This window comes from Xiphophorus couchianus, chromosome 16 (assembly GCF_001444195.1).
Source record: "Xiphophorus couchianus chromosome 16, X_couchianus-1.0, whole genome shotgun sequence".
NCBI classification, from domain to species: Eukaryota; Metazoa; Chordata; class Actinopteri; order Cyprinodontiformes; family Poeciliidae; genus Xiphophorus; species Xiphophorus couchianus.
Window position 1 is genome coordinate 4,406,876 of NC_040243.1, and position 15,310 is coordinate 4,422,185.

Genomic DNA, 15,310 nt, shown 5'->3' on the forward strand with positions numbered 1-15,310 from the left:
AACCACCTTTTTTGGGGGATGGAAATGATGACTATCTAGTGGTATGAATGCCACACAATTTCTCAAAGATGTTTCATCTCTTACCCAAAAAGGTTTCATCCACATCTTTACGAATCAAAAACATCGAGTGGACTAATTCTTTAAGAATTTCGAATTAACAATCACAATCTTCACAAGACTTATCAATGACTAACATGCCTCAAACAACAGAGGAGCAACATTTTCTTGTCTGTTTTCACATATAAGCAGACAAGGCCTCAGTTTCCATCGTGATTTTCAACATCATGTTTGGTAATTGGGTTTGCTTGTGCAAAGTGAGAGTACAGCAAGATGGAGGAGGAGGGAAACGGTCAACAATCACAAACCACGGCTCTATGTACAGTTAGCATACAAAACACAGGTTTCAGAAATTATTTGATATTCCGATAATAAAAGTACAGAAACAGGCTGCTGCACTGCAAAAACACAAAAGCTTACCAAGTAATTTTGAGAGAGTATCAAGCGCAAATATCTTGGTAAACTGGAAATAATACAAAACTAAGTTACAAGTAACTTTTCAGCAAGATATGGGAGCTTATTTTAAGTCAGTAATTCCTTAATATTAATTTAGAAAGCACTAGTTCTACTGGCAGATTATTTAAATTAAAACAAAACATTTCTTCATATTATAAAAGAAATAATCTGCCAATTAGCTGGTTGCTAGTGAAAACTGGCACTTTTTCATCAATGTTAAAGAATTTAAAACAAGCTCCTATGTGTTGCTGAAAAGTTGTTTGTAAGCTAGTTCTGTCTTATTCAAGCACTAGTAAATCGACCAAAATTAGTTGGTAAGATATGGTGTTTTTGCAGTGTATGCGCTGATGAAACAAAACCGTTCACAACACAAGACAAAATTACAGTTGAACAGGTAAGGCTATTAAGACCCAGTCGTACTAACATGCAAGGATAAGACTGGGAGTGGGAATTCAAAAACAAGAAGAGGATGAATTGAATATTAATAATAAAAAGTAAAACATGAGGTGAGCTGTTGCTGATGTGTGCGGTTGTTATACAGTACTCTGTACCCTGTTTGCTCCTGAATAAACCTGTAACAGCGTACCACAGCGAGGGATTGTTTGAATCTATGCATCGATCTTAATTATTGGGTAAAAACTGACCTGAGTGCATGCTCTGTTTGAAACATTGTTGCTCTGAAACTTCTGAAATGCCTGAGGATGTGATAGAAAACTCAAAAAATGGTGCAAATTATTATTATTATTACCATCATTTCTTTTTATTTTGAGTAGAAAAAGAAACGTTTTTGATGCGCTCCCCATTTTACACTGCAAAAACACAAAAGCTTACCAAGTAATTTTGGGCGAGTTTCTAGCACAAATATCTTAGTAAACTTGAACTAAGACAAAATTAACTTAACAACTTAAGAAATAAGAGCTTGTTTTAAGTCAATAATTCCTTAATATTGACTAAAAAGTACATGTTCCACTGGTCCCGTTACCTAGCAACCCTAGCCCCGTTACCTAACAACCCCAGCCAAGCACAGGCCTGTTACCTAGCAACCCAGTTTGAGTTCCACTGGCAGTTTATTTCACTTATAACAAGAAATTTTCCCCATTTTGTAAGTGAAATAATCTGCCAATAGAACTTGTACCTTTTCATAAATATGAAGGAATTATTGGCTCTTATTTCTTGCTGAAAAGTTACTTGTAAGTTAATTGTCGTTATTTCATGTGAACTAAGATATTTGCAATACAAACTACACCAAAAATACTTGGTGTAGTGTGTTTATTTTAATGCAGGGAACACATTTGGTCACAATCAACTATCAATTCCCCAGAAAAGAGGAAAATAAAGGTCTAAAATAATAGTCGATTAAGATCTCCAGACGTTTTGATGCTATGGGTCATTTCTAAGCCGTTTGTGCATGTTTCTGTTCAGATGGCGTTTTTTTAAAAAGCGCGTGGTCGAATTAACTGCGCCCCAGCATAACGAGGCATGTGTTCATCGCAAAACATGCTGGAGGTGTTCAAAAGGACAAAAAAAAAAAAAAGGCAGGTGTGATCATGGCGACTTTGTGATGTTATCTGACTCCTTGGAAGCCCAGAGCTCTTTGTGCTGCTTGCGTCCAAAACCCTCGTCGTAGTTGCCTTTGCTTTTGAAAAGCTGCTGGAAGTGGGGCTTGCAGTAAAACTCGCCCTGAAGAGCTGCGAAGGAGCCGAGGCTGAGGAGGAGGAGGAAGGATGGGATCGCGGAGTTACAAAGGAAGCTGGAGGAAGGAATCATATAACCGAAGAAAACAAAGAAAGCCAAACATATTATTCACCTGAGCTTGGCTTTGCAGTGCTTGCAGCAGAAGCATGCTGAATGGAAAACCAGGTTGTTGGCAACCAATCTCTCCATTGGGTAGACTGTCTTCTCACATGTTGCACACACTTCCTTTTGGGTCTTAAAGCTGAAAGACTGAACACATTAATATATAATTTACTGGGAGTGACACGCAGTGCAGTGAAAAAGTATAAATACTTCAGGGTTTCTCTCAGTGCATCAGAAGCCTGGCGGGCCACCAGGCTTTACTTGCGCCCCCACCAGGCTGAGAAATGTCTGTTTGTTTCTTATAGGTTTTTATACACCAGTAACAGTGATAGCAAAGACGCGATAAAGAGTCTCCTTGGTGAAATATTTGGAAGCACAATGACAACATAGTGTGTTCAGTATTTGAACACAAAGAGAGATTAAATGTGCAGCCCTTTGGTCAACAGCTGTTGTTTTAAATGAGCTTAGGGCTGAAACAATGAATCAAATTAAACGTGATTAATCGATTAATGAAATAGTTCCCTTTAAGAGGAATGACTCATATGTCTGGTTAGTTATGCTCAAATCTAGGCCTGAAATGATTCAACGATTAAATTTATTGCGTACAGATTCAGAGAAGGTTTAAAGAAAAACCTTTTTCTGTAAATGAGTTATAAACAAAACTCCTCAAGTGTTTTAGCTTCACCTGGTTCAAAATCATCTGGTTAAAAATGATCCTATTTAGCACCTTTTTCTATTCAGTTATTAATAAAAAAATTATTATTTCATATGTTGATGTTACTTTTTTTAGCTGTAGATGCATCCTTTGCTAAAATAATCAATTGTACACAAAATAAATGCTAATTTATTTCATTTTAGGCAATAAAATGTTTCTTTTTTCTTATTTAAAAACTGAAGTGCATTGTTTAATTGTATTTCTTGATGTACTTCTAATATTGTATAAAACAAAATTAAGTGGTTAAATGAAAAATATGCAGAACGTGCCAATTTTTATATCCAATTAATCGTCAGAATAATTGATTACTAAAATTGTTAAATGTGCTATATAAATAAATTCATGTTGACTTTTCTGGCCGGATTTGTCAGTTTTGGTGGGTTTAGCGTTTTATCTCCATGTTCATATGAAGAGCTTGGAATATGTTACAACCCAGAAAAACAAAAGAAGCAGAGAGCAGTGAAGGCATCACCGGCTGATTACCTTTGATCGCTGGACAGATTTATCTTCAGTGTTGGATCTGGTGTCCTGAGAAAAATAAGAAAAAAACATGTTTGTTATTTCAGCTAATATTTTAAAACACCCCAAAGCTTCAATGTATCTACCGATTCATTATAACTGACAAAAGATTAATTGATTAATCATGTATAGTGTGGTTTTTCTACCTTTACCAGTGTGTTTGTGTCATGAGTCTGATCTGTTTCTCTCCCCCCAGTTTGCATTTGCTCCATCTGTCTTTCTGCACCCAGGGGAGAGGATCAGGTGCCTCCTGTCTGAACTGAGGCAGAGTCCTGCAAAATCAGCTTTTCTCATCTCATTAGGAGATTTATGAGCTTAATGTACGGCTCCGCGATACAGCTTAAAATTAAATGTCTGATTTTTTAAATTCCAGATTCAATGTTAATAGATTTTTTAAATCATTTTCTTTTCTAAATTGTGTTTCTAGAGAAATGACCAGAGTTTTGGTAGTTACTAGTCACATTTACTTCAAGAATCTTTTTAAAAATGTACTTTTATTAGTATTTTTACTGCACTGTACTTTTTACTTTTACTTCAGTAATTTTATTATGAAGTATTTCTACTCTGACTTGAGTAAAACTTCTGGATTTTCTCCCCATTGAATGAAAAACATGTTGAAAAATAAATCACCAGACACACACCTGCAGTTTTTGTTATAGTTTTATCAGTTCTTTATTGAAAAAAAAAACTGATTTGGAAAAATATTTTTTGCAACATATATGAATTATCATCATTTTGATCCTTAAAATACCAAAATTTCCACTTAACTTTATATTTTGGTCCATCTAGTGATGTAATTTTTAAATATTAAATGATTGATAATTTGATCAGTTACTCAGTACTTCAGAAGACCTTTTACCAGATACTTTTTTTACTCTTACTTGAGTAATTCCTTGGATGCTACTTGTTACTTTTACTTGAATAAAATTATGTTGAAGCAGAGCTACTCTTACTTGAGTACAATTTTTTGGACCTCTCCCCACCTCTAGAAATTACAAATGACAAAAAATATTTTTAAAAAGTGTCTTATTTTAATAATCCCCTTTGTGAATCATATGATGGAGTAATAGGGTCAGGCTACAATAATTTTTGTTTAAACTATGAAAATATAGCGATAATATAAGCAAAAAAAAGGAAGAAAAAGAAGTTGTTTTAATGGAAAAAAACACACAAAAAAGAAGAAATAGACTCAGTTGTTGCTCAATTGTTTGAAAGTTCTGCTACTGATGTGTTGAAGAAGTGTTTCCTTATCTGTAAAGCTTATACCAAACTATAAGTTCACAAGATGATCAACTTCCCTCATTTTAATTTTTGCTATTTTTCACATTGAAGTTCTTATAAAAATACTACTTCAGTCTCCTACAGCTTTATTCTGGTAATTTTCTGACTATATTCTTGTTATTTAAAATAAAAATAATATTGTAGTCTGGCTCTAATACTATCTGATTTAAGAGTCCCAATAAATAAATGGAAGCTGTCAAACGCGTTTGTCATACAAGATGGCGGCCTTGGGTGGACTGACATCACTATGTCAGTCCACTATGTCAGTCCTAACTATGGAAACTAAAAAAAAAAAATCCAGATTTTCCAAAAATTAAATCTTCAAACACCAAAAGAGTTCATTTATTGATAAAACTGAGCCACAGTTCAATGGTTAGTGGTTTATACAGAGACTGTTTCTGTAAGTTGGTATTTTAATGTTTTTATTCAAGACATTTCCATCAAACAGGTGAAATTTTAGCTTAACAGTAAAAACTTAAAGAAGCATTGGGAAGTTTGGTATGTAAGAAGAAACAATCGTAGAGACTTTAGGACTGTTATAGCAGAACTCATGCAGCAACGATCATAACTAAAGCAAGTAATAAACAGAAATGGACTAAATGGCTGCCGCAGAAAAAGCTCAGTAGGAGCAAAAACTGGCAGCCTCTGTGGAGGAAGAAGGGGAAAGTCCAGTGGAAACCTTTCTAAAAGCTTCTTATGTAAGTTTGGCTGGAGATCAACGTGTATAAATGGGAGTTTGAGGCTAGTAACAGATGCACATGGTAAGAGCTGCAGCACAATTTTATAGATTAATATTTGCATAATAAATGGAGCCAATGTTCGTCAGCATGCTAGTGGTAAACTGTATCAAACATATTTTGCACTAGTCTCAGATGTTATTCTAACTCAACGATGTGCATGACATTTTGACTTAACTTTATTGATGAAACACTTCACAAACAGGCAGGAAAGCAAAGGATGTTGCCTGCACTCAGGGCAACCGGACGACATGTTTTTGTAGCGATTGGTTAATTAACAGTGAAGCCATGCATCTTCCTGTAGATGCAATCACATCCCAACAGTCAAGCAACTCCTTCTCATCAATGGTTCCTCTTGAGAGCAGTCATTATGTTGCTGCTAGCTTTCAGACAGCTCATGCGTTCTGATTATCAAGCACACTGCATGCTACACCACTTCCTGTGGTTTTTAAACACATGCTGAACCAAAAAGACTTTGATCTTCTCCAGAAACTGTTGAAAATTAAGCTTAAATTTAAAGTTTTTGCAGGGAAGATATAGCTTCTTCACAAGAGAGCTGCAGTAAAATCTTGTAATTGCAGCCATAAAAGGAAAATCGACTGTTATCAGACTTATATTTTTCACATACATCTAACAAGTCTTTAGATTTGCATGTGCCATCTTGGTCTGTCTTTGCCATATATGTACATAAGCCTCAGTTTCCCCAAACTGCTCAAAGGTGGCAGGAAGTTGTTATGACACATCTGCTTCTCCTATCCTGTAGACAACGAGAACAGTAACCCAGTTGCATTCTTATCCTCACTGGTAATTGTCTGCTGACAATTACTTCCCAAGTTTCACCGCAAAAAAGGTTGAAGACAGCTAATGGTTCGCATGATACCAATCAATTTGGCCTCAATAACTTAAGGGGAAATGAAAAACCTCTGTGAGCAAAAAACAAAGTGTTCATAAAGAGGTTTTATAGTGGAACTAATCCTCTGAACCAGCACTGTTTTAGCTGTGTGTGAGAAACTTCAGCCAGCTGGACTGTGGTTATCTGACCAAACAAGGAGCACTTTCAGCTCAAATCGTCTTGCAAAACAGATTCAGCTCTTAGCTCACTGCATCAATTCCTCTCTCCGAGCCTCTGCTTGGGTTGTAATCTCACCTCTACATGCCAACCTGCGTGTGTTTGTGTGAAACACACCCTGGGGCCGAGGGGATTGATTACAACAGGTTCCTCTGTTCTCTTTAACGAAACTTCTGGGTATCTGCTTTGAGATTTGGGTTCAACATTTAGGAGGCTGCTTAATCTCACTTCTTAGTTACTTCTGTGGGTTAAACAAACTAGACATGTTTCCCCAACTGATAATCAACTAAAGAAATCAGAACCTGTGAAAATGTGCAAACGTATTTCACTCCAACTCACGAAACACTGCAAAAACACAAAATCCTACCAAGTATTTTTGGTCTAATTTCTAGTGCAAATATCTAGGTAACTTTTCAGGAAGATATAGATACTTGTTTAAAGTAAATAATTTCTTAATATTGATGAAAAAGTTCTTGTTCTAATTATATATTATAAGTTAATTTATCGGCCAATAGAACAAGGACTTTTTTTATTTAATTTACTTAAAACAAGCCTCTGTTTCTTGCTGAAAAGTTACTTGTAAGTTAGTTTGTCTTATTTCAAGTGTAATAAGATATTTGCACTGGAAACTAAACCAAAATTACTTGGTTAGATTTTGTGTTTTTGCAGTGAATGTATTGGCAACTTTAGTAAGGAGGTGCAAAAACCTCTAAAATACGGTGTTTGGTTCTTGTTCTGCAGTAGCATGGTACCAACCTTTAGTTAATTTTACTGCATTTATTTAGCTTATTTGAGTTAAATAAGTCCACAAACATTTAACTAATATCCAGCTTCACTGGCGAATGAATATGGCAGGATACAGAGACCATTCTCTTCAGAATGGACACATATTCTGCAAAAAAATTGCAAATCTCATTTGTTGCAATTCAGTATCGATATAAAATGTCCCAAAATCGGTTTAAATACATAAAACAAATTTGTTGGTTTTTGGTCTCCATTTGGAAACGATGCGGTTACGTCCTGACGTCGCCAAGCAACCGGTACTGGCACATACTAAAGCACCAAAACAAAAAGGAAATGGACAGAGAAAGAGCGAATCAACCTGTCTCGTCTTTGTTGAAGGCAAAACATTTGGACTCATCTTGTTTTTATTGAATGCCCAGGAAGTCCAAGCTTGACATGAGCTGTGCAAAGTTTGCAAAACAAAGATTAGGCACTTTAGGAATATCGCAAATGTGAGGAACCAAGCTACAGTGAAGTCAAGGTACGACATACCCTCCTGATAGTTCACTAGACTCAGTTGAGCTGAGGACTAAAGTTGCAACATTTGTTACATTTTCAGTTGCTGCAGTTTGCTTTCACACGGCACTTAGTCAAACAAATCAAACCCCTAGAAAAACCTGTTCCCCTCCTCGCCTGTGGGGGTGCTGCGCCAAGAACCACTGAAGAAAACGACACAAAACCTTCAGAAGACATGAGCGCAACTTCCTTCTTACAAAATATAGACAAAAATGGAGTAGTGTCAGAATTCTCCTTGGTAAAAAAACACAAGCCATTTCCAATGGTAGCGTTAAATTCTTGAGTTTGTTTTGTTTGTATTTATCCAGAATTCCCTGCGCTTTAGTCCGCTTCTCTGGTCCGCTTGGCGTTCACAAATGCATTCAAACCGCACCAGAGTTCACTTCAACTGAACTGAGATTAAGGTTTGTAGGAGGACCAAAGTTAGCTTTTTTGGTCCAATTCAAGTTAAAACGGACTAAACAAAGCTGGTGTGAATGAACCCTAAACGTTAAATGAACTGTATAAATGCTAACAGGTATAAATCTTCTTATCTAAGCAACAGTGGCTGCTCTAAATACTGGCCTATGATGGATTACTGGAGCCTCCAGCTCCCACTGAATGACGTGTGGATTGGAAAAGTCGTAAATCCTACAAATTTTTTTTCCAGTGAAGGAATTTAAAGATGCAGCTAAAGATGGCATGGACTAAAGCAAGAGGTTCCTTCTTGTGCAAACACAATCCTTCAAATCAGGTCATGTAAGTACTACAAAGACAAACCATCTTTACATTTAAACTGCTGACTGACTGGACAAAATCAGGTATTTCACATTAGATTATCTCCGAATGCAGAGCGTAAGATGACTCACTGCTGCAGGGCCTTTTTAAGGAAGCTTGAATGTTAAAAATGTACTCTGTCAGCTATCCAAACATTCACTCTCCTGTTCCTTATTTTTAGAAACGCAATCACTGTATAATCATTGTGACAGCAGCTTGAAAACAAACAGCTCAATTCAATGTAACAGCTGTCCAGAAGTTTGTCTTAAAGCTAAACTTGGCGGAGAATATTTTCCTGTTTGAAGCCAAGAGGTACTGCAGATTTCATCTCTGCTTTTGTGTATTTTCTTTTAGGATCTCCTAAATCTCTCGCTGGAAAAGAAGACAAATATAAATCAATAACTAAACATTTAAAGACCGAGACCTGAAGCCTGGGAAAACACTCCCAACTGGTATGAAGTTTTCAGAAAGTAAAACTTGAAGCTGATTAGCTAGCTGAAAAACTGATTAAACTTGTATGAATTGGACTCATTTATAGAGGTTTAGTTAAGTATTCAGCTCTCCAGTCTGCAGAGTAATCACATCCAGCATCATGGTGAAACGTCTGGTCAGCCGCTATTTCACTTCCCCAGCTGAACTTCCTGCTGGAACCAGAAAGTGACGGGGCATTTCTCTGCACTGGGTGGCATCAGGCGCCATGTCTGCATGTCTCATTGACTCAGCGGACAGGTCTTGTTTTGACTTCCTGCCTGACAAGGAAGTGCTTCAGAAGCCACATAATTATGAGATAATAAGCTGCCAAATAACAGAACGTTGTGCTTTTAGTAACTCACAGATAAAACTCAAGAATAATTTCTAAAGAAAGGTTATCCAGACATTTCCATTTACTGTCTGGATATGTCCGAAATTATCAATTAATGAGTTAATCCAGAATTGATTGATATTATTGATCGACCAATGATTAATTGATAAGCATCCATTTTCATAAAATGTAATATTTCTCTTGTATTAAGAGGGTCAACTGTCTTTTCAAAAAATATGCAGAATTTAAAAATAGAAGCAAACTAATATATTCTAATAATTTCTTGAGTCATCTGTATTTTAACTTAAGGAAATTGTCGCGTGTTTATATTTCAAAACATAACAGCATAACGTTAATTTTCATCGTACCCGGACTCTATTTGGACTGTTTCTCTTTTGGACTCTCATAATTGTGAGTTTATTGAAAATTCTGCTCAACAATTTGCAAAGAATTATTGGACTTAAAGGGGCCTTACTATGTATTTTCCAGGCACATTGTGCCATTTTATAGCATAATTAAATAAATAATTTTATTTGTAATAACAATGCTATATATATCAAATATGATACATAATTAAACACCTTGAAACTGGACCTCTATCCCTTTAAACACTCCACCTTCAGGAAGTTATCACAACATGGCTCCTCTATTAACCTTTTAACAATATATTTACCTGCACTGAGAAGTAGCTCCTCTAACGAGCTCAGCTGATGCACAGTTCTACCGGATGTTTGCTAATTGCTGCTGGCTAGTCTGAAGGGGCTGATTGGGGGACACTCTGAAGTTTGGAAACTGCAGCTCAGAGGAGGAGCTGCGCCTCGGAGGCGGAGCTAGGTCCACTCAGGCGTCTTGCACAGCTGAATGGTTGCCATGGAGATTATAGGAATAAAGCAACACTCCGTGTTTGTTTTTGATGAGGGAATAACATTATAACATGATGTAAAGCTCAAAATATCCTATTTTACATGATACCGTCCCTTTAAATGACTGCTAACTCCGACCTGCAGGTGGTAGTATTTCTTATTTCTGCTACCTCAGCCTTATTTGATGTCAAGTAACAAAAAGGGAGCAATTTCAGTTCTTCAATTAATAAAAATGTTTGTGTCTCCAGTCTGTCTGCTTGTTATTTTTTTCTCATCTTTCTGAAAGGAATTTCAAGCAAAAACATGATAAAATTCTTTACAAATATTTCTAAAGTAGCAGAAACAATAGCAAAATCCTGGCGGGATTGTTGTTGTAGGTCATCCATTCAATCCAAATCGACTATTTGGTTACATGTAAAAATGCTAGTGGGGAAGTTCAAACTCAAGAATAAAGCAGCCATTTTAACTTCCTTCTTCTCCTTTACTTCAATGAGTTAGCTTTAATGTAACAACAGTACGTTTTATCTGAGTCAAATCATTGGGTTTTGAGTAAGGAAAAATAGTCAAAATTTCATCACATATTTCCACACTCAACTCTTTATCACTTGTTTTTAAACGTTCAAGAACAAAGGTTCAAAACAATCCAGACTGGATATAATATTTTTCCAATACCTACATTTTTCTTAAATTCTTAACTTTTTAAAACTTTTTCAGATAAACCATGTCAAACACATGTCTTAAATGTCAATTTTCCTCAACAAAAGCTGATTAGAATCTGCTTAAAAATGATTTTGACCAAACCTTCATGGAGGAAAAGCAGAAAGTAAACAACGAAATGAAGCACAGTTCTCATTTCAATATCATTTGCATGTAGCAATTCTGAGAAATAGCGTGCGCGCCTGTAGAGAAAGTGACACTGGCTTTTCAGCAGTAAAGCAAGAAGCTTGTGATATTTGACAATGCAGAAAGTTTACTTCCCTTTTTTTAAAAAAACGTTTCTGTGAAACGACTTAAGATGCTCTGATGAATAAATAAATAAAAATATGTGTACTTGGCTGAAATACAAAATATGGTGCCTTTGAAATAAAAAAAGATCAAAGACAAATGCTGGTCTAGTTTTTTTTTCTGTTTTATATTTTAATAAGCATAACTAAAGTCTAACTGGCTGCTTTAAAAACATGCAGCATCCTGCAGCTTTGCTTCTGCAACTTTATTTAAGGTGGTTTACAAAATGCTTCTACAGCTGATCAGATGTTATGATGGAGGGGAGAAAATGAAATATTTCACAATCAAATTCTTCAGCGGAGCATGTCTCATCCAGCCCTGGAAAAAACTAAAACACAACTAGCATGCAAATATCTGCTTGCAATTGCAGCAAGATTTTCATTCCAACCACACAAAGAACAAAGACGATGAACTAAGAAACAATCTTTCACTTATTTGTTAAAGTGATTCACTATGTTGCAGCAAAGCTTGTCATAATTGAAAATAAAACATGCTATATAGGTTTCCAAACAAGCTGTTCAAAGGGTTCGGTACCTGACAGCAAAAGAAATGTGAGACTCAATATCAGGTTCAGCCAACAAGAAAATAAGAGCTCAAATGACATTATGACATGAAACTTGAAGCCTTCCATGTTTTAAATCTTTGATTTAAAACTTCAGATTTATCACCAGGGTTCGTTTTACACGTGAATCTTCTCAGGAAATGGAAACAAATGATACAAATCAGAGTGAAGGAATGTGGTTATCTGCAGAATACTTTCATGCAGGTCTACCAACGCCATGATGGAAGAAACAAACCACAACAAGAACATCTCCTTATAGAAACGGCTGCTTCTTCTGTGCAGAAAGACATGAGTCAACTGGAAACTCACAGGTGAAACTCAGTAATAAATATGTTTTACTTTAAATACAAACATTAAATTTAATAAAACTATCCAACATCTGGTTTGAACCTCCATCTTACTCTTTTTTTCTAATCAAAAAAGACAAAAAAATTATATTTTAGTGCTTTTAATAATTTCAATTAAGACCAAAGTTGGGCAGTAACTAGTTACATTTACCCAATTACATTTACTTGAGTAACTTTTTTGAAAAAAATTTACTTTTAGGAGTAGTTTTACTACACTGTACTTTTCACTTTTATTTGAGTAATTCTATTATGAAGTATTTCTACTCTTACTTGAGTAAAATGTCTGGATTCTCTACCAACTGAATGAAAAACAAACATGTTTTAAACAAAAACTTATACTACTTATGTGAATTATTGTCATTTTTGTCCATAAAATACCAAAATTTACACTTAACTTTATATTTTTGTCCATCTGATTATGTAATATTTAAATGTTAAATGATTGATAATTTGATCAGTTACTCAGTAATTGAGTAGACATTTTATATTATTTTTTACTTTTACTTGAATAAATTTATGTTGAAATAGTGCTACTCTTATTTTGTTTGCTTTTGTTTTAAATGTATTGTTTGTCTATAACTTCGTCTATTCTTTTATTACACTACATTCAATAAAGTCAAACCAAACCAAAATTAGTACAATATCATTTGTCTACAGCTCCATCTGTCATCTGCTTTTTGGGTGAACAAATAAAACCGTGACATAGATTCCCATATTTAACCAAAACAAGAGGCAGCAGTGTCTCTTAGTTACTGAAAATCAGACAGTCTGAGAACTGTGTCAGGAAATGAAAGTTAGTGTAGTTAAGCCTAGAAGCCATATGCTGGCAAAATAATTAACCGATCAGGCTGTAGCGCCTTGGATGGATGGAAAGTCTTGTTGAGAGATCAGACAGCTGAAGGAAACTGCTTTATAACACTAAAGCAGGAAGTGAAGCTCTTAATGGGATGTTTATTTTGTGTTCGTACAGAAATAAGAAGCTGGATTAAAGTGGAATCATGCAATAGGGGATATCAGATGTCATTAACAATTTCACAATATGCAGAGGCTGTTTACTGTTAACGGTAAACCAATGGTTTGAAACGTTACGTATCAAAACACAAAACTATCCAAGTGCTTTTAGGGGGATGTCAAAAAATGTGACTGGAGTTTTCCCAATTGTTCAGGTACTGCTCCTTACAATTGGATCATGTTGCAAATTTATATTTTAGGCACTTTATATATATGTATATATATAAATTACATTTTTAACGCTGTATTTCATGTTTTATGATACACTGACTCAAACTCAGACGAAATTAAGCTCATGTATGTATGGACATCATTTCCAAATTAAAATATACCAAAGATAATCCAAGAAACAATGGCCCTGACATGCTGCCCAACATCATATCTACCTATATTCTGAAATATTTATTATATATACAGTCGCGTTATGTCTGACACGAGTGAATATGTCAGTTATAACACCTAATTTGTAAGGCTGTTACAACCCTGAGCTGCTACGCCTGACAGAACAAAACAATAACATTATGTTCGGCAACAAAGCGGTTTCCAAATCAGGAAATGGAAAGGGGGGAATTAGATTAACTGTTTATAAGATTAAAAACAACATAAATCACATTTTAAAAAGTGTTGCAAATGTTTTATTTAATAAAGTGTTTTAATGTATTAATTAGCCTTTAAGCTAGCGAACCAGACGTTACAATTGGCGCACTGTTAGCATTTTAAAGACCTCGGTGGGGGGTATTTAAATCTAAACCAAACAAGATTAAACACTTAGATGAAATTAGAATTAAATAAAAACAGATGTTAATAAGAATCAGCATCTTGGACGGTGGATCATTTTAGAGTGGACAAGCATCATCACCTCATCTCAGAGGGAGAGAGAAAGAGAGAAGAGGCTGCAGAGACGGTACAAACCAACGGACAGAGAGGAAGAAAAAGCAGGACTCACCATCTGCGCTACTTGTCTGCGGTGGCCCGGCTAACAGTAAAATCTACTTGCTCAGAAACTGGACTCAAAATGTTGTCTCCAATTTCTTCTTCTTGTCTGGGAGGGTTTTGCCGTGGGAGCGTAGCCTGCTTGCCGGCGAGTTTCTACCCTCTGCTCCGCTCCTCGTCTCGGTTTTCAATACAACCGTTTTCTTCGTCGGCAGGATGTCGCACGCTATTGGCTCGCATCTGTTCCGGACGTGTTCACGGTCTGTCGGACAAAATGACAGAACGTGAGAAATACGACGCTTTGGCGGCACGCGCAAGATTTCAGTAATTTTAAAAGGACATATTTACGATGAGCGTAAAGTTTTTGCTTAAGGTGATAGCATTTGGTTAAAATTAAATTGTGTTTTTATCTGAGTCATAAAAAATTTACTTTTGCTGATGTTTATGATATCCGACTTTGCAAGGCGCTCCTGAACATGTCATGTCTAATTCTGATAACGGTGCCCTAAATAAACGGTTTGTCCAAACAGCAGAAGTGGGTAAAATACCGAAAAGTTGTACTCAAATAAGAGGAGGACTACTTCATCACATTTTAACTCAAATAAATGTTAAAAAGCACACATCCAAAAAATTACTCAAGTAAGAATAAAAAAGTATTTGGTAAAAAGGTTTCTTAAGCACGAAACTGATCAAACCATAAATCGTTTATTTACAAATTACATAATCAGACAGATCAAAATATAAAGTTAAGTGGAAATTTTGGTATTATTTGGTATAGACCAAAATAAAAATGATTAATATATACAACATAGCTAACAACAAATAGTTTTTTTTTTACATCAATACACGTAAAGGTTAGGTAGCAAGGGTATGTTAGCAGTAAGCTAGCGGTAACCTAATCCGTCTTTTTTGTGCGACTCAAACTCTTGCCTGATAGAAAAATCCAGCGAGAAGAAAAGAGATTAAATAGTGGAATTTTATTATTTCCTTTTAAAATATTAAAAGTCAACTTGCATTTTAAAATTAATTTAAGACATGACTGATTGATGCACAGTCATCCCTTGAGATGAAGAGCAGTCGGCCATATTAAGGAAGAAACTA

At 35.5% G+C, this 15,310-nt stretch overlaps 1 protein-coding gene across 1 annotated transcript; it reads right to left on the bottom strand.

Annotated features, from left to right (window-relative positions):
• Positions 1–1,706: 1,706 nt before the first annotated feature.
• limd2 (LIM domain containing 2) lies at positions 1,707–14,416 on the bottom strand. Its single transcript, XM_028042545.1, has 4 exons — positions 14,223–14,416; positions 3,509–3,553; positions 2,321–2,457; positions 1,707–2,218 (listed from the first exon to the last, which is right to left on the bottom strand). The coding sequence occupies exons 1-4, from the start codon at positions 14,223–14,225 to the stop codon at positions 2,059–2,061; spliced, it is 345 nt and encodes a 114-aa protein (XP_027898346.1). The 5' UTR covers positions 14,226–14,416; the 3' UTR covers positions 1,707–2,058.
• Between the last annotated feature and the right edge of the window lie 894 nt (positions 14,417–15,310).

Excerpts from the sequence above, each read along its gene's own strand:
- limd2 (XM_028042545.1), bottom strand. Across the intron at positions 2,458-3,508 it reads AATCTGTCCAGCGATCAAAG|TCTTTCAGCTTTAAGACCCA; the intron begins GTAATCAGCCGG and ends TAATGTGTTCAG. Across the intron at positions 2,219-2,320 it reads CACTGCAAAGCCAAGCTCAG|CCTCGGCTCCTTCGCAGCTC; the intron begins GTGAATAATATG and ends CCTCCTCCTCAG.